This window comes from Pelophylax lessonae, assembly GCF_965119305.1.
Source record: "Pelophylax lessonae genome assembly, chromosome: 2".
Classification (NCBI taxonomy): Eukaryota; Metazoa; Chordata; class Amphibia; order Anura; family Ranidae; genus Pelophylax; species Pelophylax lessonae.
In genome coordinates, this window is record NC_138769.1 from 363,478,098 (window position 1) to 363,502,390 (window position 24,293).

General features: G+C 39.3%; 1 protein-coding gene across 1 annotated transcript in view; it reads right to left on the minus strand.

Moving 5' to 3' along the window:
• The window catches only part of COL9A2 (collagen type IX alpha 2 chain), a 116,605-nt gene that overhangs the window by 24,336 nt on the left and 67,976 nt on the right, over positions 1-24,293 (minus strand). Inside the window, exons 16-26 of the mRNA XM_082247604.1 lie at positions 23,191-23,244; positions 21,841-21,894; positions 20,564-20,617; positions 20,421-20,474; positions 18,959-19,003; positions 12,263-12,316; positions 10,893-10,946; positions 10,647-10,700; positions 6,533-6,604; positions 4,772-4,807; positions 4,637-4,681 (exon numbers count right to left, since the gene is read on the minus strand). Coding sequence (XP_082103730.1) covers positions 4,637-4,681; positions 4,772-4,807; positions 6,533-6,604; positions 10,647-10,700; positions 10,893-10,946; positions 12,263-12,316; positions 18,959-19,003; positions 20,421-20,474; positions 20,564-20,617; positions 21,841-21,894; positions 23,191-23,244 — 576 coding nt within the window. The remainder of the gene's footprint in view (positions 1-4,636; positions 4,682-4,771; positions 4,808-6,532; positions 6,605-10,646; positions 10,701-10,892; positions 10,947-12,262; positions 12,317-18,958; positions 19,004-20,420; positions 20,475-20,563; positions 20,618-21,840; positions 21,895-23,190; positions 23,245-24,293) is intronic.

Consider the following 24,293-nt stretch of genomic DNA (forward strand, 5'->3'; position numbering starts at 1 on the left):
TAATTACTTTGCTGGGCGTTTCCTATACTGGGTGGGTGTAGTTTAACCAAGGTTATATAAAGGGATGTATGAGATCATATCATTTGGCCTGTGGAAGGGCCACAGGTCTTTATGTCCGAATTTGCTTTTGGTGGGGGGGTTTGCTGGCATGCCTAAAGATCCATATTGCAGTAAGTGTATTCTGTTGGATGAATACTTTTCATGCTCTAACTGTTTGGTATAGTTTTTGCAAAGTGTGTCTTTATGTACTCTATACATGTTTTTTTTTTATTTTCATGCCTCTGTGTAGCTGTATGTTCTACTGATTTGATGGTATTTAAATGAAAAGGCAGGCTCATGCAAACAATTAACATAAAAGTATGTTGGGTATGTTTTATGCTTAATACTAAGGTGTCTACAACTTATTTTGCTTGACTTTTGGATATTGTAAGCTCTATCTATCCATCATATGTTGTATCTTTGCACTGTAATTTGAATAAAAATTACTTGATTTGGGGGTTTTGGGGGGGGGGGGGGGACATTTCACATTTCACATTTCACATGCTTGCTTGAGTGATTACTGATGTTTTATACATGTTTAATAAAGCTTATTCATTTGTACACAGCTCCTGGTTTTTTGTTTTCCTTTCTTCATATTTGTCTAGATGTAATTCAGATATCTTTTGTGTCTGTTGAATGTAATCCATTTCTTGTATTTTTTGTGTGTGTGCAATGGCAGTACAGTATGAACTTGGGTAGGGTTTCTCCATTTACTCCAGCGAAGTGTGTGTGTGTGTGTGGTGTGTGTGTGTGTGTGGGGGGGGGGTGGTGTGTGTGTGGGGGGGGGGGGTGGTGTGTGTGTGGTGTGTGTGTGTGTGTGGGGGGGGGGGTGGTGTGTGTGTGGGGGGGGGGTGGTGTGTGTGTGGGGGGGGGGGTGTGTGTGTGTGTGGTGTGTGTGTGGGGGGGGGGTGGTGTGTGTGTGGTGTGTGTGTGGGGGGGGGGGGTGGTGTGTGTGTGGTGTGTGTGTGGGGGGGGGGGGGGTGGTGTGTGTGTGTGTGTGGGGGGGGGGGGTGGTGTGTGTGTGTGTGTGTGGGGGGGGGGGGGTGGTGTGTGTGTGTGTGTGTGTGTGTGTGTGTGTGGGGTGGTGTGTGTGTGTGTGTGGGGGGGGGGGTTGTGTGTGTGTGTGTGTGTGTGTGTGTGTGTGTGTGTGTGTGTGTGTGTGTGTGTGTGTGTGTGTGGGGGGGGGGGTGGTGTGTGTGTGGGCTAAATTGTAAGAAAAAATTAAAGTGTTTATGTATATATTTAGCTAAAAATAAATAAATTAAGGAATAATACAAAATTTCCATTCAGTCGCTGTGGATGAATGTAACCAAAACATTTAATAAAAAAATCACTAAAAATGATTACTAAATAAAAGATTGCTACAGCGCTCACTCACCTTTTTAGTTGGCTTAGGTCAGTGATGAACCTTGGCAACACAGGTGTTTTGTAACATTTCCCATGATGCTCACCTACACTGCAGAGTACATGAGCATTTTGGGAAATGTAGGGCAAAAACATCTTGGGGGGGGGGGGGGGTTAAGGGTTACCATCACTGGCCTAGGTAAAACATTTCCAATACATTTTAGTTGTCTGTGTGCGCCATTTTTAAAATAAAGCAAAATCTCTTTACAATAAATTGCAAATGGCACATTGGCGTTCGCCCAGGACCAGAAATGACACCAAATTGGCTTGCACACATTCCAGCAAGTGGTCACAATCAACTGGCTAATCATGGTGAGGGCCACTTTCAGCTGTGAAGAAATGGCATTCATATGCAAAGTAAGTGTGTGTGTGTGGGGGGGGGGGGGGGTCTGTGCTTGTAATCAGAGCATTGATTACCAGTGCAGACCCTTGGGGGATGCCACTAGAGCCACCAGGGATGCCCACCCATGCCACCATTGATGCCAATCAGTGCTCAGGGAACCTGTTAGTGCCCTCCTCATCAGTGCTGCCCATCATTACCATCTTTCAGTGCTGCCCACCAGTGCCAATCATTGCCCATCAGTGCCACCTATCAATGCTGCATATCAGTGCCACCTATCTATCTATCTATCAGTGCTGCATATTAGTGTCTCATCAGTGCCTGCCAGCGCAGCCTCATCAATGCTCGTCAGTGCAACAAAAAACATATTGATTTACCAAATTTTATTACATAAACAAAAACACATTATTTTAGGGGTCAAACATTTAGGTCTTCTTTTTGCCAATAGAAAAAAAACCTTGCAGTGATCAAATACCACCAAAAGAAAGCACTATTTTTTATGAAAATACTGTCATACATTTGTGTTAGGTACAGGGTTGCATGACCGCACAATTGTCATTCAAAATGCAACAGTATAAAAAGCTGAAAATTGGCCTGGGCAGGAAGGGGTGTAACTGCCCTGTAAGGAAGTGGTTAACTATTGAAACATGGGAATAAATATTCCAGGGGTAATCATGCTCAGCTCAATGGTTTAGTGGTTAGTGTTCCTGGCTATAAACACTGAGAGCATGAGTTCAAATCCCAAGTGTGCCATCACCTTCTTAAATTTTAGACAGCTATAAATAAATACTGAAACTTGGCAAATGCATAATTGCACATATGCATGTTTGTTTCTTGAATATACAAGGCCATTGACATGCAATTTTAGGTGATGTAGCCAATGTATTACTATGTGGCCAAAAAATAATTATGGCACACAGGGTGTTATCATGGTTGGGCCTTGAACTCATGACCTAGCAATCTTTAGCTGTGAGCTTAGCCCACTACACCAAAGTGCTGAATACAATCAGATATGCCTGAAAGTTTCAGATGAATAAAGAATGAAGACTGCTAATTAGACAGCTGTGTAGTCTGCTATTAGAAAATCTAAAGGTTAAAACACATAAGATACATAACTATACCTTAAAATTAAAATAAACCATAATAAATGACATTGCTGTGTAATAGTGATTCAGAATAGACAAATTTCCTTTTATGAAAAACACAAAGGGAATTTGGCTAACTCCAAACTCAAATTCAGCCTAAGTTAACTCCAAACCCGAATTCAGTCTAAGTTAACTCCAACTCCGAATTCATTAAAGCATCTAGTTGATGGTTTAACTCCAGCCACTTACCTAATTAGGATGCAATGAGTTTAGGCTGGAGTTATTTCTGGAGAAGTGAGCAGCTCTACTCCAAACTTATACTGAATTAGGCCCTTAATCTCAGAGTTCTGACTTAGATCTCAGAATTTTGTTTCAAAAAATTATTTTAGGATGGTCCCAGGCCTCTTCCATAACTAAATAACTTCCCCCTACAGCAATAAAAGCCTATTAGAGTTTCCTCCCTTCCCCACTACAGCCATATAAAAAAAATCATGATTAACTTTGATGCATAATTATAAAAATGTGTCAGATACATGTATGTGATGACTTGATGACTGTGTAATTGTTAAGAACTAATTTAATTTTTTTCTTATTATTTACTTATTGCATTTTCCTAAAGTGAACCTGTAGTCAGGCTTTGAATATATTTGAATATTCTTAGTAGTAAGTGAGCTTTGAAACCTAATTTACCTCTGGAGCTACAGGCACTTTGGATCAATTCATTCTCAAAAATTACAGCAGAAGCACGGAAATTATGGATTAGGATTATGAAAAGTCATTCTTTCAGCAGCTCAGCTCACCCAGCTTTCCCCTCCAAGCAGAAAATTAACAGCTGTCTAATCTCTGTTAAGACAGAGGGAGCCAGTTTAACCACTTGCCTACTGGGCACTTTCACCCCCTCCCTGACTTTGAATGGCAATTGTGCCCTCATGCAACTCTGTACCCATATTAAATTGTCTTTTGGTGGTATTTAATCACCACTTGTTTTTTGTTTTTTTTTTCTGCTAAACAGGTTGAGTGGAAGAGGACTCCAGTGGCAACCTGTGAAGCTCTGGTTAACTCCATGCCCAAGGGGGTAAAGGCAGTGATGGAAAATAATAGTCGCCACACAAAATATTGACACTTTGGGCCCAATTTGGACATTGTCACTTAGGGCTGTGCTCACTTTTGTTGCCGGCGGTTTAGACATTAATGACTGTGTGTTGAGTTATTTTGAGGGGACAGCAAATGTACACTGTTATACAAGCTGTACACTCACTACTTTACATTGTAGCAAAGTGTAATTTCTTCAGTGTTTTCACATAAAAAGATATAATAAAACAATTTTCAAAAATGTGAGGGGTGTACTCACTTTTGTGAGATACTGTATATCTTTATTTACATTTTGGTTCTTCCTAACTAAAAGCAAATCTAGTCCTGCAGCTACTCTCTGAGAAACTAGACAGTGTCTCTCCCTCAAACAGATCTAGCCCTGATGAAAAGAAGCCTCAGCCCTCTAGTACTAGGAAGAAGCTTGAACCTGCTGAAAGATATGATTTGCAACTGTGCTAGACTAGTGCTGGACTAGCAAGGTTTCGTGAATAGGTTAAATTCCAGGACTGAAACTATTTACTGACAGTGAACAAGAACAAAACACATTAATTGATAAAAATGCCACTGTAAATGTAACACAAGACAGGATGACACCAATACCCCACAAGAAATGTATGAAACCTTTTCTGAGAGAACGAAATATATTCTGTAAGGACTTTGATGAAGATCTACCAACCTTTTCTCCTTTCTCCCCAGCCAAACCTTCAACTCCTGGGTCACCCTGAAAAAGAGACAATGCATTGTCAGTAGGTGTGTTTAGGTAAAGATAAAAAAAGGATATAGTGATTTAAGAAAGGTGTAAACCCCTTACCACGTCACCTTTTCCTCCAACCTTGCCTGGGAAACCCTGTAAAGAGAAGAGGGATATATGAGTAAGTCTAGTGTAGGTGAAAAAAGCATCCATATGCTGCATAAGATAAAAAAGTATCAACCAAAGCTTACATTTCAGCAAATGTTATACATTATGAGCTATAGCAACATTTGGTATGGTTTACATGTGCTGTTTCATCAATGCATTGATTCAGTTTACAGCTGATGACAGAGACTACAGCAGTGAACTATTGTGCTAGAACGTATGGCCAATAGTCAGGTCCAATCCTGGTTTCCTATAAATTGCACATAAACTGAAAAATGGCAACACCCATGTTACCCAGGCCAGGAACTCAGACTAGAGCCTCGTTTCCACTGAGTAGTACGGTACGGTTCGGTTCAATACGGTACGGTTCGGAACGGTACACATTGCGTTTCCACTGCCAATAGTACCCATTCATGATAGGCGTGGTCTAGCAGGAAAGCTGTGATAGACGATTCTCTGTCAACCAATCAAAGTTCTGCAGAGTGTAGCTCCACCCTGTTGGTACGGTACTAATGTGTTGGTACCCCAACGAAAGGGTACCAAAAAGTGGTACGGTACGGTTCGGTTAGGAATTAGGGTACCATTCATAATGGAAACGGCATAAATAGCGTACCGTACCAAACCTAACCGTACCAGAAAGCTCAGTGGAAACGAGCCATAAAGAGACCATCTTCTGTTCAACCTACTGAGAAGTTTGTGACTGAACAATCTTTTCAGATGCAATGATACTTTAATTCGTACCATTATATTTAAGGTACACTTTGGTCTACTGAGCAATAAAACAATAGTTGTACTGGGGTCCTAGTGCTATTGTTTAGAATAGCTGATAAATAAAGCAGATACAAAAAGAGTCTTTTCCGTATTTGCACAGCTACCCAAAAGTTTGAGTCAAATGACTCATTGAAAACAATGCATTACTTATGTAGCTGTTAAAAGATAAGTAGAGTATTTGCATACTGTCACTTAGTGCTCCCTGTAGTTATTAATCTATCCTCTATATTTATGACAAAACAAAACTGTGAAAGAACACACTTAAAAAAAAAAGCTACAAACTATGTTAAAACACACTAAAACACTGCAATAATAATTTAAAGGGCACATAACCCCTTGTATAATAATTTAAAGAGTGTATAATCCCAAGGACAAAAATGAAGTAATGATAATTTGCAGTTTTCCAGTTCTAAGATGTGGTGCTGCAATGGTTTCCTTTTTTGCAGACCTTTTTTCCTTTATTTTCACCTAGTAATCCTGCTGGTAACACACTTCCTGTCTCATGGTGACAACACTCATCGTACTTTATCTATAGAAAAGTTGTATTGCCACCTTGAGACAGGATCGCAGAACACCTTACCCTCTTCTCTTACATATCATAAGCAATAGGTGTTTTGTAGTCCACGGAGGGATCTGTGAATAATGCCAATAAAAGCACAGTACAAGCAAAGAACACAGGAAATGATTAGCTCACAAGAATTGGGCAGGATCAAAAAACATTTTTTCTTACACTAATCAAGGGGATACAAAAAAAAAAAAATCAAAATTTCAATAACCTATTTAACAGACCAAAAGAAAGCATATAAAAGAAGTTGTATGAATTTTCATACAGTTTAAAATATGTGCTCCCTGAAATACTCAATTCTTTCCCTTCAAATAAATTTTGACTACATAACAATACAATAAAATATGATTCTGAATAATACCAAATTATCATGACATTACCTTGTCTCCTTTTACTCCAGGAATACCCTGTGGTCCTGGTACTCCAGGAGGTCCTTGCTCACCCTTTACTCCCTATATGAGAGAAAAATAGTTTTCATGTGAAATCTAATAAGTTATACTGATTTTAATTATCCTTTAAAGCACAATATTTCCAATCCACTGAACAGTGAAAAATCAGTAATCTATAAAATGAATACAAAAAAACCTGTCTCCACTTCTCTTCTAGATGTTCTCTAGTCTGTTTGGCAACACATATACATCTTTAGAGATTCAGTCATTTTGAGCACCTATGAAGACTATGACGTAAATAATAAAATACTTAAAATACTGGGAAAAGCATGTCCAATGCTAAAAATATTAAAAAGAAACAAAAAATATGCAGAGAGTAAAATACAAAAAATATAGGCATATGGTTTAAAAAGGGAAGTGTTCACTGTACTTGTCAGGGTACTGAATATACTAATACATGCTATGTTATTTATGTAGGGAAATGTGACAAAAGGAATTAAAAGAAATAAACTGAATAAACTAAATTAAAGGTTTGGGGCACAAATTGTGAATTGTCACAATCATTTAAGCAGGATACACACTATACAATTCTCTTTAGATTTTTTTTCCTTTATATTTACCAAAACCATACAGTATAATATGAGGTCAAACCTAAACAAATTCAATTTGTATGTAATCAGGCAGGCCCTTCCACTAACTATATAGTGGAATGTAAATCTAAAGGAAATCGAACAACAAAAGTTGTATAGTGTGTATCCAGCTTTAGGTGGAGTTCTGGATGTTTATCAGTCTGGAAGAGTGACAGAAGCTCAGCAGTCCAGAGTAAGTTTTGTGAGAGTGGTCACCAGCCAGGAAGGAGTTATCAGTTTACCTCAGTCTGCAGATTTCATCAACATAGGGATTAGGGGGCTGGAAACAGTGGCGGAGCCAGAGGGCTAGCTGGGGTGGCATTTGCCACCCCAGGCAAAGTCCTCGCCACCCCTGTTGCCACCCCGCTCGCTCGCGCTGCGCTCCTAAATAACGAGTGGGCGGCAGCCCGGCTGCACCTAGCTTTCTCGAGAGGAGATGGATGACTCAGATGAGGAGACTGACTGTGAATCAGAGGCAGAGCGCGCAGCGCGGTGAGCAGCAGCAGCAGCGGGCGCCGCCGGGAGCCACTGCACAGCTAACCAATCAAGCGTGCCTGCACACCGGGCCGGCATGTTACGTGGTGGGTGGACACTGACTGGACCATGGATTTCTTCTTCACCCTGACCTCGAGTCTTGTCTTCTACCAGCAGCTGCAGTACCACCTAAGCCTGACCTCCTGCTGCTGTAATCGTCCATTAGGTAAGTCTCTCTGGTGGTCTCAGGTCTCTGGATTCTGGAATGGATGTACTAGTCTTCTTCTAATTAATACTATAGCTCATGATGGATGGGCCAATTTGAAATGATAAAGTCACTGAGTGTCACTGTCAGATCAAATGTCAGAGTGAGAAATGACTGCCAGTCATTTCTCACTCTGACATTTGATATATCTGACACTCAGTGACTTTATCATTTCAAATTGGCCCATCCATCATGAGCTATAGTATTAATTAGCAGACTATCATCCATTCCAGGGACCACCTGACCAGTGACCACCAGTCATTGACTGGTGGTCAGGTGGTCTCTGGAATGGATGATAGTCTTCTAATTAATACTATAGCTCATGATGGGCGGCTGGGCCAATGTGAAATGATAAAGTCACTGAGTGTCAGATATATCACATGTCAGAGTGAGAAATGACTGGTGGTGGTCACTGGAATGGACGAACTCTTCTAATTAATACTATAGCTCATGATTTGCCAATTTGAAATTATAAAGTCAGATATATCAAATGTCAGAGTGAGAAATGTGTATTTGCAGACTGACTGAGGAGCTTCTTCTGTTTGAATGAAAGTTCATGCAGACTTGATAGCAAAGCCTACTAGCCTAGAAGAAAATCAAGCATTGACCTGATCCTGCCATAGCTGCACACTTCTGCTTAACATGATAAGTCAAAAGGAGATTTTACTTTTGAAGGCCTATTTTTAAAGTGACACTAAACTCGGTGTAAAAAAAAGATTACATTCTATTCAAGGGTGTTTTCAGAAAAAGTACATTTTCTCTGCCCCCTCCAAATCTCCAGGCTCCATTTTTTTTCTTTTCCTGTGGGTTGCAATGTTCATTCTCCATCATGGCCCCATATTGTATGCAGGAACATAGCCACAGTCTCTCCTGCTTGCTCCCAAGATGGACAATGGACGATGACATCTGTAGTGAATGTAGAGCAGTGCACAAGACTGCAACTAATGCGTCCTGCTTGTTCCAAACAAATGGAAGTGGGGGGGGGGGGGGGGTTGTAATCTGAGAGAGGTGGCAAAAAAACCCATAGTAAAACCAATTTCATGAAAAAATAGAATAAACGGCCATTAAGAAGTGGATATGTTTGATATTTTTGGAGAATAAAGATCCCCTCCCTCCACAGCCTCTGTAACATTTAAAATAGGTGTGGCACCCAGCCGTGCCTTTTATTTATAGAGGTCTGTGAATGAAACTACAAGTCCCATTTCCACCACGACAGATGGACTTGTAGTTCCAATGGACTGTGAGTGTGCTGATCAGCAACGTTCTCATATTCCATTCCCACTTCCAACAGCTCTGAAGCTGAAAGCCCGTACAGAAGTACGAGCACAGAGCTGTAGGCAGTGTCTGCAAGAGCCCCCAAAATAATACCTTGCCACCCCTTTGCCACCCCTGTTTTAAAAGTCTAGCTCCGCCACTGGCTGGAAAGTCATCAGTCCAATTGAAATAATTAGGTAACCATTAAGCACGCTATACACCAGGAGAAATGTGGTTGAAAATGTTTGTTTTTATAATGTTCATTTGAATTTCGAATGGTTGGTGGGGTCAAACTGACGCTCATTTTCAACTATAGTGACAAGAAATTTCGAATTTTTCTCCAAAGAGCTTTTAAATCCTATGTTTTTATAGACCAGCATATGCTAGCAAAAACATGCTTGTAAAGAATAGAGATGGGTTTTAGGTTCGGGCTGAGAGTGAGTTTGGTCCAAACTCTAGCTGTTCAAGGTTCAGCAGCAGGCAAACAAACACAGTATATACCACCAATAAATGAATAACTTTCTGCCTGCTTTCTGTTTTACAAGGATAACAAGCTGGTGTGTGCAGGCATACTGACTGATGCCATTGACCAAATATTGTCATGGTCATACTTGGTAAATAACATCAGCCAGCAACCCAGCTGGTTTGCTTACATTTAGCAGCTGGGTGGGGAGCTGTCATTCGGGGGCCAGAATACTATTGGGAGAGGATCATCATGGGACATTGAAACATTATATCTCTGACATTGAGGGACATTGTTTTTTAGACATTAGGGGATATCTCTGTGTGTGTCTATATATTTACTATGTATCTTTTGTGTATCTAAGGGTACTAAGTACCCCTTAATCATTTACATGGGTGGGCTGGATATCTGAGGGCCCCCTTATTCTAACAGAAGCTTCAAGATTCCAATAGGCCCCCCAAAGATGCCCACGTCCACAAGGCCAGGGATGTGGGGAAGAGGCCCTTGTCCCCATTAACATGGGAACAACGTGCTAAGAGCATGTGGCCTGATAAGGTTCTAGATAGAGAGGCATACGTTCACTGCCCCTCCTTTTCTGGCCACCAGGCAACATGTTCCCAACATGGCAAGGGTACCTTCTCAGGGGTTGCCCTGGCAAAGCACCTTATCCCCATGTCACAGATTTCAGAGGGGGTTTGGTGAACGTCCAGCAAATCGAACCCAGGCCAGTACACTCATCACTAGTAAAGTATCCTACAGAGGTCTCCTAACATCTTATGTTGGTTTAAGGCATTTTTGTTTTTAAATGTGCCCTCTAGTGCTATCAACAGCATCAAGTACTTCAATAATCCAATTTGAACTTTACTGTCTGTTAGTAAAGTTTTGTTGTTGTGGTTTTTTTTTTTGTTTTTATTTTTTTCTTTTTATAATTAAGTCTTTGTTAAAGTAATACAGGAAAAGAGGATCATCTTTAAATTTTGTCACGATCTAAAAATGTCATCCTGTTCTATTTCTACTCACCGCTCTTCCTTCAACACCACCTGGTCCAACCTGTCCTCTTTCACCACGATCCCCCTATAATAAAAAAAATACATTATTACCTTTTGTATCAGTAATTATAAAGAATACTGAAAAGTTTAAAGGATAAAACTTAGCATATCAGCTATGTTTCATACACTCATAGTATAATGCTAGGAAGCACAGATCAACATGGAAATTCTTAATTATAAGAAATATTATACAGAGTCAAATGAAAAACATACTTACTTTTATACCTACAATACCCCTGGGGCCAATTTCTCCTGGTGGACCCCTCTCTCCCTGAAAGACAACAATATTACTTACAGGAAGAGAAAAATACCATATGAAAACAGCATTGAGACATGCTTGTATATTTTGCCTCCTTCCTATTTTAGTTGTAGCAGTTTTAGTAAAGCAAATAATGTAATACAGATAATTCCGAATTTTGTAGCCAATCTAATCCAATAAAAACAGTGAACATAGTCACGCTAAATTTAAGTTTTTTTCAATTAATTTTTCAAGCTATTTTCATAGTGACTAACATGTTGTATACAGTGTGATTCACTTTTCAAGCATAACATACCATATGTTCTACCTTTATAGAAAATAACTTTGGTGCACTCGTACATATATATATACATATAGTTTCATCCCAACAGTCAGTATAAATAAACAGCTAAAGCCTGGTTCATTTTTTTCGCAGGGTAGAATGATAAAAAAAACTGTCAGCTCCGGACAGGGCCACTATACTACCTATGCGAAGTTCAGCGCTTTTTGCCATTGGTTATAAGCGCTGATCGGTAGTTGATTGGCTGCTGGTTTCAAACCATGCATGTCCATCACAAGCTGGCCAAATAGCCAGACCAACATACACATGGGCCGAACTGGCAAATGTCTCCTGACATTTGGCCCATGTGTACCCAGCTTAAAGCTCTTAGGTCAGAATTATCATACTAAGTTTAACAATACAGAAGTTACTTAAATCAACTCCATCTTCAACATTGAACTTTAATAGGCTGAATACACAACTAGGCTAGCTTCTCATATCACTTAGTGTTGTGAGCCCTGGTTCACACTGGTGCGGCTTTGAAATTATGCCACTTCAGCGCCATTTCAAAGCCGCACATCAGTGAAATTTGCAATGCCAATTTCATTGCATCTTGCAACTTAATTTAATGGAAGTCTACAAAAGTCACAATGAAATCGGTAAAAAGTAGAGTAGAATTGTTTTTTATGTTCGCAGTGACATGTCGCAGCGATATGAACGGTTCCTTTGCTCGCAATAGGTGCGACTTGTCATGTGTTTTGGAACTGTCAACTCGCATGACAAGTCATACCGGTGTGAATGGGGGCTAAAGGTTAAATTTTCTCACAGTAGTTTATATATTCACATCCTCTCACAAGACCATAATGAATGTGTCACTGAAACTGGATTCCCAACAATTTTATTTTATGTTATGAAGAATCCACTGGAGGAACAATAGACACGTTTCTGGCTCTGTAAAGGCAGCATGTCATGTTTCAAAAGTTGAAATATTGATTTTAGATGTGGATGGCCTTTAAGCTGTACTGGTGCAAAAATATGTATAATAAGAATATTTTTGTAAAAGACTTACTTGTTTTCCTGGAGCTCCAGAGAATCCTGGCTCTCCACGTGAACCTGGTTCACCCTAAAAGAAGATGACAAGATAATTATTGAAATGTTGATAGTTCAAATATGCAAGTATGTTGTCATATATTACCTGTATTTAAAATAAGTGTCTTAAGGTCCTAAGTTTCTAAGCTGCAGTGTATGTGGGTATTGTACATGCATAGGTATGGATAGACCCACAGAGTTTCTCCTTATAAAATGAAGTGCAGTGCATGGATGTGAATCAGCTACATAGGAAAGAATGAGATTGCTACTTGAATCACTTTTACATGCAGTAAAATTATTGTCCTTTATTGCAGGAAAAATTTAGGTGGAAACTGGCTCAAAGCAGTCACAGTTCTAAGATTAAAGTAATAATAAACCCTTACATATACCCACTGAAGTGACTAGTCTCCGGTGATAGTGATGCACAGTGAGGAATTAAATCCTCCTGAAAAAGCTGTATCTGTTTATCTTCAGCCCTCTCTTCTCTACAGTTTCTTAAAGTACAGAATTTGGACAGCATCTCTTAGCTCCAGGAGGCAGGGGGCACATACTGCACAGCACAAAACTAAGTATAATCTGAGACCTGAGTGGACATAAAAGACACGCCCCTATCTACATGTCTCATGGCGAAACATGCAGAGACGAGGCTTTGGACCTGGCACCTGATGTGTGCTGGAGGGGGAAGGGGCCACCTCCTGGGATTGCCTAGATCAGGAGTGTCCAACCTTTTGACCTTCCTGGGTCACATTGGAAGAGGAATTGTCTTGGGCCATACATAAAATAAACTAACAATAAGGATAACTAATATGCAGAATATGTCAGGCAGATCACAAGTTAATGAGCACTGATATAGGTAATGTACCTATCTGAGTAAAATAACTTTATTGTTTTGTAATTTTTTTATTATAAAAGTAAAAGAGGCCAACATAAAACTATTGCGATGTTTGACACATCAAAATCTGGTTGGATTAATGTAGTAGCAATTCTCAATGAATTCTCAAGTTGCTCATCAGACAAATTGGAACTAATTTTGCCCTTCGTGTGCTTCACCTTGAAAGTAGTTGCTCACAAATATAGGTGCTGTTGAAAACTGATGACATAAATAAGGCGTGATTGTGAAAAGTGCACACAAATTTTGTCGGCCAACAACAGCCGACTGCAAAAGTGATGTCATGTTATGGTTAACTTTCCGTGTCTTTTTTCTTTTCTGAGCATGCCCAGTCTTGCAAATCTGCTGATTGTCGACCGAATTCTGTACTGACTGGCGAACAATCGCCGTTCTGGTGACGGCCAACAAAAATTTTAAAGTCTGCACGCCAGATTCTGTTCGGCCTAAAATTCACTGTCGGTTGTCGGAAGCATCATACTAACAAGCCGACAATCGGCCGATCGGATGGCAGCCGAATATTTACGGCCGACAATCGCTACGTGTGTACGGGGCTTTAGTTTTGGATATATTGTAGGATAAAAACCCCTGGCAGGATTTAACTGTTTGTGTCTCTGCTAGAAAAATTCACCTTCTTCATTGTCACCAGGACAGAGAGAGATGGAAAATCCAAATTGTAGAGTTGTCACAAGAACAAAAGGTGAGGAAAAATCTTCCAATGGGGACACCTATTGTAGTGATAGCTTTTTAGAAAGGGAGTTCTCTACACTTTTTGAAAATGTCTTCTCTTCCCATTGTCTCTGGACAGGAGGTGAAGGGAAATCTTCCAAACAGGAAACAGACAGAAAAAAAAATTGATCTGACAGGAGTTTTATTTTTTCCCTACTCTATCCAAAACTCAAAGATTGGGTTATTCATATATATACACTTTATCTTCATTTATAAGGACACACAAGGTATTTAGGAAATGTTTATATTATATGGAAACATTCATTTTTTTTTTTTTTATGTGACTAACTACATATACGTGTTGATGTAGGCCTGGCTGCACATGTGCATTCTGGTTAAGGTCACGTCACCACTGCCTTCCAAGGAAACCTCACCTGATCCTGCTCATACACCATTTGAGATCGGGGCGGCTTGTTATAAAAGAATACCAAGCTGTGCCAGATCACATACACAGTATATGCCATATGTATTTTGGGTCGGCTTGGTATTGAACAATATCATGCTATGCCAGATCACGCACAGTGTATGCGCCACATCTTCTATGGCACATGCACCGTACATGAACTGGCACGGCTTGTTATTCTTTGATAACAGGCTGTCCCAATCTTATAAAATACATGTGTAAGAGCAGGGTCAACATCATGAGTTGGCTGGCAAAGAGCAAGGTAGAAGAAACGGCCATTGATGACGTTATTTTTTAAAATGGCGACATGGGATATGAGGAGGAGGAAGATCCTTTCTTTTTATGATTTAGTTTTCCAAAAATGTTTTATTTTTTAAGAAATCCATAGACAAAATACCTAGCATAACTAAAAAGCACACTATTTTCTACACTGATCAGTGTTAAAAAAATAGTGTTACTTTAAATAAAAGCATAAATTTTAATTTTTATTTGTCCTATTTAAAATTACACTAAAAGTATGGTTTTAATACAAAGCATTGCAAAGTTATTTACAATTATAATAAACACTTTCTTTTTCTTTAAATTTTGCATTTTTTAATGTAACACTAGAAAAATGGACAAAAGTAAGAAAAGTAAAACTAAAAATATTTTTTTTTTTGTTTGTGTTAGATAGAGTAGAGAGGGTTATACCCCTGTCAGAGTTTTTTTTTCCATCTGCCTTCCATTGCCAAAACAGGAAGTGATAGGGAATCCCAACAAACTAAGGAAAACCCTTTTGGGCCCCCTAGGTCACCAGAACTAGTGTCCCCATTGGAAGATTTCCCCTCTATTACTTTTCTGGGAACAACACAAAATCTGGGATTTTCTTTTACCTTCACTCAAAATGATAATGAAAACAGGACAAATAGCGAGGGTAAATCTCCCTTACACAGTCAAAGACAACAATAAAAACGTAATAGGTGTTCTAATCCATCTCCACTCTGTCCACCAGTAAATAAAACGTTTTGCCTTTGGTTATAGATTATTATTAAAGTTATAAATATAGAAATAAAAAAAATATCAGCATGTAAATAATAGTTAAATTGGTTGTAAAGTTGAAACATTTTTTACCCTAATACATTTCCTGCATTAAAGTAAAAGTAAAGTCCACTTTTTACCTTGTACATACAGGTAAGCCTATTATAAGAACACACACAGCCAAGCTCGGCATGTGTTCCCCCATAGCAAGAGGCTTGCTATAGGGACACATGCAGGAAAGGAGAAGCAGACCGGCGGTGGGACCCCACAAAAGAAGGTGAGGGACCACTCTGTGCAATACTATTGCACAGAACAGGTAAGTATAACGTGTATAATTTTAATTACAATAAAAATAGGCTTTACAACCTCTTTAAAGGAGGTGTAAAGGAAGAAGGTTTTTTTTATTTAATGGATTCTATGCATTAAGATAAAATGCAATGTGTGCAGCAGCCCCCCTCAGCCCCCCTAACAGTTAACTGAGGTCCCTCTCTGTCCAGCGATGTCCACAATTGTCTCAGCCATCCGAGATTCTCCCATTGGCTGCAGCTGCTGTCAATCAAAGTCAGCGAGCCATTTAGAGGAGAGAGGAGGCGGGGCTGGGTCAGGGCTCGGTGTCTGAATGGATACAAAGAGCTGTGACTCGGCTCGGGTGACCCCATAGCAAGCTGCTTTCTGTGGTGGAACTCAACAGGAGGGAGGGGCCAGGATCACAGAAGAGGGACCCGAGTAGAGGAGGATCCAGGATGCTCTGTGCAAAACCAAATGCATAGAGCAGATAAGTATAACATGTTTGTTATTTTTATAGGGAAACGAAAAAAGAACAGGCTGCTTGTACTGAAGTTGATTGATAGATCATCTTCAGTACAACCAGCCTGCCCATAGATCAAAATTTGTCCAGTTCAGCAGGAACTGGCCAAATTTCAGTTCATCCATAGCCAGCTTTAGAAGCACCCCCTTCCTTATATCTTTCATTCTTGTTACCTATAACTCAAGAGGGGGACCTTGATGTAAGGGGGGGGGGCTATAGGGACCTGATGTAACTAGGGAAACACTGGGGACTCTCCTTTAAGGGAGTGACTCTAGGGACCCTGATTTATGGAGGGGGGGACTCTGGGGACCCTGGTGTAAGAAAAGTTGACTCTGGGGACCCTGACATAAGGGGGAGGGGTGACTCTAGGGACCCTGATGTTAGTGGAGTGACTCTGGGGATCCTGATGTAAGGTGGCTGGTTTTTGGGACCCTAATGTAAGAGGATGACTTATATCAGGGGGGACCCTGATATAAGAGGGGGCTCTAGGGACCCTGAGGTAAGGCTGAGGCACCCTGGAGACCCTGGCGTATGGGGGGACTCTAAGTGCTCTGATGTTGGGAGGGACTCTAAGTACTCTGATGTTAGAAGGGTGACTTTGGGGACTCTGACATAAAGTGGTGACTCTAGGGACTCACATATTAGGGGGAGGACTCTGGCCACCCTGATGTAAGGGGAGGGGGACTCTGTTTGAGGAGGAACTCTGATGGGAATTCTTGAATGTAAGTGGGGAATCTGGTATGAACAGTTGGGCTTGTCCTGATGCTGCACTCTATATGTTGTTTTGATGTTACTTTCTCCTGACCCCTGCACTCTATATCAAAGAGTTCATTATCCCAACAGTTGCTGGCTTTAATCTTCTTCTTTAAGGTAGACTCAGACAGGCAAGGTAATCACTTTTAGATTGCAGAAAAGCACATGTAATAGACATGTTTAAATGATCCTTTGTTCTGAGGTGTATGTGTATCTGTGAGACTATCACTTGTGATATAGTAAGTAGTATTTTGTGGGTACAAGGCCTGTTGTATATGTGTGCAAACTATACAGTGACTAGTCACAGATTCTGTTTAATCATTCCCATTAAAGCTCCTTCCACTGTTAGGCAAAATCTGTCATCTGTGTCACTTGCTACTGACCCTAAACTCTGCCTTACTACTGACCTCTGAACTTTGCCTCAGTTACTACTGACGTCTGTCTCATATACTACTGACCTTTAAACTTTGCATCACTTACTACTGACCCCTGTCCTCTGCCATGGTTACCCCATTCACTGCCCTACTGACCCTCTGTACACTGCTCTGGTGACCTCCCATCCTTTGCTCCCCTGACATTTTTTACTGCACCCCCACATTAGACAGGCTACATTTGGCCCTGGCTGTATCCATCTGCAACTCTTCTCTCCCCTCACTTCCCAGTCTCACAGGCTTCCCTGGGGCAGCCATTGGCTCTCTCTGCTGTCAATTGAAGCCAGTGATGAGGGAGCAGGGGGTGGGGCCAAGTCCTTCTGTCTGTGTCTAATAATGCAGACAGTGAGGCTTGGAAATAAGCCCACACAAGTGCCCCCCTAGAAATCGATTTCTATGGTGGCACTTGCCAGAGAGGAGGATCCAGGAGCAGAGGCGGGGGACACAAGAAAAGAAGGTTCAGGGCAGCTCTGTGCAATTCCATGGCACAAAGCAGGTAATTATAAAACTGTTTGTTTTTTTTTTGTTTTGTTTTTTTTAGAGCCGGTCCACACTAGCGCGACTTGTCAGGTGACTTTTCAGCCGACGTAGAAAAAGGGTCCTGTACTACTTCGGGGTGACCTCGTAGCGACTTGCATAGACTTCCATTATGTGAAGTCCCTGCAAGTCGCTCCGAAGTCATGGTGCATGCCAATGCACAAGTTGCCCCCGAAGTAGTACAGAGTCGTGTCGCCTTAGTGTGAACCGACTCTTAATATATGAATGAAAAAGAGTATATACAAAAGTAACTGTGATTTTGTATCCCTTGATCTAACATCTGAGCAGTGTTTACAAACAGGGTGGCAGATTTGACAGTAAAAGCTTCTACAACTGCTGTATTTACACAGCAATTCCAGGCTACTATTTTCACAGTCAGGATCTGTCAGCAATTGCAAGGGGTGAGCGATAGTGGGGCTGAAGGCTACAGACAAGGTTTTTTTGGGCATGTGTAGTTTGCCCTGTGCTCACAAGGGGTTAAACATTTTTGTGTGTATTACTTGTAATAATACATATGTAAATGTGGTTAGCAATATTTTCTGGTTACTTTATCTAACAGCCAAACAACCAGCTTTTCCAAAAGGAAAGCTTTGTAATAGCAATTTATCTGCTTTTCAGAATCTTTCCTTTTAGATGGCCACACGAGTTACAGTGGAGTTCAATATACAGTATGTGAAGTCATAAAAGATCCAATTCATTAAGAAAAACTGGACGAGGGTGAATGAAAGTGTTCGGATGGCCTGGATTTTTTTTCATTAGATCATTAGATTGTAATATGTGTGAGAAGATAGTACAAAATGTTTTTTTAGAGCAGTAAGTGGGACTGCTCAATCAGAATATTTGTTTGTGTGGAAAGTAACCCTGCAAATTCTTTCTTACCATTTCTTACCATCAACTGATTAATGTTGTGTTTCTTACACTGTTTAATTAATATGTACAACGTCTGAGACTTACTGTGTTGGAAGCAATTTCACACTTCCCTTCAAGCAGCATAAAAGCTATAAACACCTCTGAGAATACATCTGGTTACATTAAGAATTATCAAAAAATCCATGATTACTAGCATTGGAATATCTATATGGTCAAGTTAAATATTTTCATCAAATACATACCTTTTGACCAATACCTCCTTTGGTGCCTGGTTGTCCAGGTAACCCCTAAAAAAGAATAAGAAAGTCAGGATTTGTAGATGACATTTAAAATAGATTGCAAATAAATGCATCCTCATTAATGCATCAGCGAGTACTGGGGAAAGATTCCATTAGTGGCCAAACATTATTTTCAACAGAAATAGATGATTAAAGAAATACTCCACTAAGCTTTTGTGTATTTAAACTGAATACATGAGTTAGACCTAGGGATCTTAACAACTATTTGACGCTATGCATACATTTTTACTTACGAGTTATAGAATAACCTGCATTTTCTATATAGAAGATATTGCAAACATTTTATTATGTCGACATTTGATAAAAAAGTAAATAAGTTAAATAGACTCTACGTAATACCCTTAGAAGTTTAACAACTATTGTAAGTTTTGCTTTCAAACAATTCACATAAATCTGCAAAGTCAAGATATGAAAGAGAATCTGTGATCTGCCACTTATACAGTGTGTCTAGAAGGACAACTTATAGAGATACCCATGATAGTAAAATGTTGAAGTATACCTATTTAAATAGTCCCCAAAACTTAATTATGTTAAATAAAAAAAATAATTATCCCAAAACCTAATTATGTTACATTTGAAAAAAAAAAATATTCTTTAATTATTACAGAACTTCCAGGTCCTTAGCAGCCTTAGCAGCCTCTAAATGCAGCACTATAGTAATCAATGAGCCCATACACTCAGCTGCATCTACAAACAAAAATGTGCACTGCGTCCAGTCACGCACAAAAAAAGTAGGACACAGCTGCAGATTTTAGGCACGTGGATCTGAAGATCTCACTCACATATGCACATAGATGTGTATAAATGCGCATAAATGTGAGTAGTTTAGACGAGTACTTTATGCAGGATATTTCTTTCATGCAGAAAATATGCACCTAAATGCAGCACTTGATCTGCCTGTTTGCATGAGCTTTAGCTCTGCCATCAAGAACCTTTCTTTCATTACGAAAATACGAGTCTAAATGCAGTGTTTTTTTTCTAGCCGTTTGAATAACCCCTTAAAGTGAACAGTATATCCAAAATGATTATAAATGCACTTGATCCAACTCTATCCACCTGTCATGTCTATTATCTCACTGCCTCTTCAATACTGGATTTTGCATTAAGGTTACACAAATGAAAATGCTGCAGGAAAACCTTAGACTTATCCTACAGAAAGAAGAAGGGTGGGGTTCCAAGGTTGTGGACAAAGCTGACTTCTCCAGTGATTAAATCCCATCAATATCGCCTCAACAGTTGATGCAAGGTTAACCGGTAGCTTATCAAATCTTTAGCACCCATCCCTTACCAAAAATCAGTATCAGGTTAACTTTTTCCAACTAGAGTCATTTGAAAGCACTTGACTTGACAAGACCTCTATGTTTTCTATTTTCTACATTTATTAATTTAGCAGTTAAATACTTACAGCTAAGCCTTGATGACCAGGTGAACCAGGGATGCCATTTTGCCCAGGACTACCCTAGACAAGACAAAAACATAAATTTAGATGCAAGCATGGAAATAAACAGGCTGTAGGGCATAGAATAGGAGAACGATTGAAGTACTTACCTTTACACCGTTAACACCAGGAGTTCCATCTTTTCCGTCAATGCCAGGGAGACCCTAAATGACCAAAAAAAATTAAGATTATACAAAGGAAATTACGCTTTTTCAAAATTCTAAAAATGATGATAAAGAAGATGTTCAATGGTAGATATTACTACTTATCACCAATTGGTCTATACATTTGCAAAGTCAGAAATATGATTATGAATGTGGGCCAAGCCTATTTACACAAGGAAACTATGTAAGACCTATTTCACACGATCAGACCGATCAACCACCCATTGTCCTCTATGAGTAGCGGATGTCAGCAGACAGGCTGTCTGTAATTATCCAATCTCCCCATAAAGGAGAGGGACCTGTCATCTGCCTGCTCAGCGGGGATCAGCGGAGTGATCCCTGCTGAGCAACCGGAGTCTGTCAAAACAGATCCACCCATGTAAAAGGGGCCTAATGGTGAAAAACTAATGGCTCTGAACACAATAAACACTTTGCTCACACTAAATAAAAATTAACAAATGAACATTCATTTAGATGAGAAAGAGTGATGATTATTTATTGTCAAGGTTAGAATTAATACTAAAACAAGGCATGCAAGTACTATAACTCTTTGTAGGAACACAAATATAAGGAGAAAGTATTTTACACATTAAGTGATGGCATCTAAAGCAGATGGAAACCATCTAGCTTTAGCCTGTTCACAATCCTGTGAGCAGTTGAGGCTACCTTTCTTAACAAGTGTTTTACTGATTGGGCAAACAGGAAACATTATATACAAATATTTTCCCGGGATAATGTGTCAATGCCTCCAGGGCCAGCTAAAATGAATTCTATATTGGGAACTGCCCAAAGTTTATGGAAGGCTGTGTGTAATCCATAGTAAAATGTAGGCTATAAACAAAATAAAAAAGATTATAGTTCACCTCTTATTTAAAAATAAAATAAATTTATAACCGAACCAAGGAGCTACAAAAGACAGAAGAAGACATCTATGGTATTTCAGGGCCTTCTGCTCCCAACCAAGAAAATGTCATTGATGCTTGGTTTCATCATTTAGCACATAATTTAATTTTTGAGTGAAGTTAGAGTTTTGAGTAAAAAAAACATCTTTTCTTCCATTGCAGCTATATTAGTCTCCCCGTTTCCCATTTCCCACTAACACTTTCCTACTTTGGCTTTCATTTCTATTTCTTGCCTCTTACCATTTTTTTAGTAGCTGTTACTTTGTAAAAATCCATACATTCATTTGTATATATAATTAAAAACACAAAATTAAAACTTACATTGTTTCCCTTAGGACCCATTGCTCCCATTTGTCCAATGACACCTCTGGACCCCTGAAACAATATTTTGTTGGTTAGAAAATTAGAAAATTATCGAAAATGAATAACACAGTGTACATATAATGTTGGCTCAACTGGAGATACACATTCTACATGTCACACCTTTAAAAAAACTTATGTTATTTTACCCCTACATTATGGATAAATAATATGGTCCTTTCTATCAGAATGCTGGGAGCATTTTACACAAGAAGCGCTTATGTTTAGAGGGACCCATTGAGACCTTTGGAGACTGAATCTTTAAATATACTGTACGTTGGTGCTTGTAATCAGCAAAGACAATGGGATTTTCCTTGGTGCTTTAAACACAGATACACTGTTTGCCGGTTTCAATAGACTTCATTAACCACAGTTCTATTTAACAGTGGCATGGCAATATAATGCAATTTTAGAGACATCATTAATGACTGGGCACTAATGGATTCCACACCACCATTAATGCTACTTTCTTACCTTTTGTTCCCTGCTAGTTGCCAGAATGCCCCCAGTGGTTAGGTTACTTAATTATGAAATAATCTACTGTTAAGAGGCCTTTATAGCTCTATGTATTTTTTTGGTAAGAGACATGTTTATTACCAATATTATTGATAATTCATATATGGCAAAATGCATTTATATTGCCAATATTATTAATATTAAATATAAGGGAAAAGGTGAAACATATTAATGTCTTGCCCACACAAGTATAAGACCCATAACCTTGGATCTAACTAACTGAACTTATTTGACTAACGCATCTACTTTATATCAATGGAAGAGTTTCCATTCCTCTATTTGATCTGAGGAATAAGAAGCTCTGTTGGTTAAGGGTATGGGCTAAGCTTAAGGTAAACGTGGGACTTTGCCTTCCCTCATATGAACTGATGTTTTCTGTCCCTAAAATAAGCTTGGAAACAAGATCTTTTGACAAAATTGAAAATAGGTTTCCAATAGGACAAAGCCCTTAAATACATTCCTCTTTTAAGAAAATGTAAGTTAGATGCAATGCTCTTAAAAGGCTTAGGTTGTTTAGCCTGAAAGGAGGTCAAAGCACTGACATAGACTGAAAAGTATTGCTATCAGCGTACATATTAGGGTGTGAGAATAAGAACACAGTATGTGTAGAACATAGTATACAAACAAACACACTGGCATGTATGAGAAATATATGTAAATAGAATTCTTCTAATTAATCGCACTAGAGACAAATTTCACATTTATAGAATACAATGCAGAGCAAACATACCTTTTAATGCATGTCACATTTAGTCATTTTATTTGAATATTAAATAGGAAAAAAATATGACTCACCTTATCTCCTTTCTCTCCTGGTTCTCCTGGGGGCCCCTTTGGCCCCTCCTCACCCTGAAAAAGACATAGAGAAGTCAAAGCTCTGCGAGGCTGTGCTCATTAGTGATAATAACCACCCTAAGTGCAGTTTAATTAAATGTTCCTGCTCCCTAGGGGATTCTGTAATGAGGACTGAGAAATCTGTACTAAGTCTATGGGGAATTTCACCTCTATCACTTCCAACTGCAAAAAAATATAATTTTGCTCAAATGAACTCACTTCTGAATAGGGTCACAGAGTACAACAAAATGTGCATGTCTCAAAAACTAATTTGTAAAGTCCATAACAATGTTATTCACATTAAACCAAAAGGAAACAAAAACAAGTGTAAAAGAAGTGTAAGCCTCTGTATTCAACATATTTTTTTTTCTTTTTTTTGTCATGCGCAAAAACCAACACTTTATTTACATTTGCTTTTGTTTCCTTTTGGTTCAATATGAAAAGCGCTACCTTGGACTTTACAAATTTACTTTTTCAATGTGCAAATTTTTCCATGTTGTTATCATTGTTTAAAACATAGCTGCTATACATAAGTATTATTTATAGTTTTAATAGACTTTAGTTTTGAGTTGGCACAGCACAGAGTTCTCTTTAAAGTATAACTAAAGGCAAAACTTTTTTTTTTTTTTGTTTTGGATAGAGTAGCGATGGATTAGAATTCTTGTCAGTTTTGAATTGCTGTCTGTGCCCCAGTGAAGGAGATTTCCCCCTGTTTACCATCATCATTAAAAGTAAAAGTAAAAGTAAATCCCAAATTTTGGGCTGTCTCCGGAAAAGTAATAGAGGGGAAATTTGCCAATGGGGACACTAGTTCTGGTGACCTGGGGGTTCCCAAAAAATTCCCCTAATGTGCAGAGATTTCTTTTCACTTCCTGTTTGGCTATGGGACAGGAAGTGAAGAGAAATGTCCCATAGCCTTGCTCTATTCAAAATGAAAAAAAAAAAGTTTGCCTATAGTTCTACTTTAACCTCCCTGGCAGTATTCCCGAGTGTGGCTCGGGGTAAATATTCAGTACCAAAAGCGGTAACCTCGAGCCACACTTGGGATTACTTCAGAATGTTAC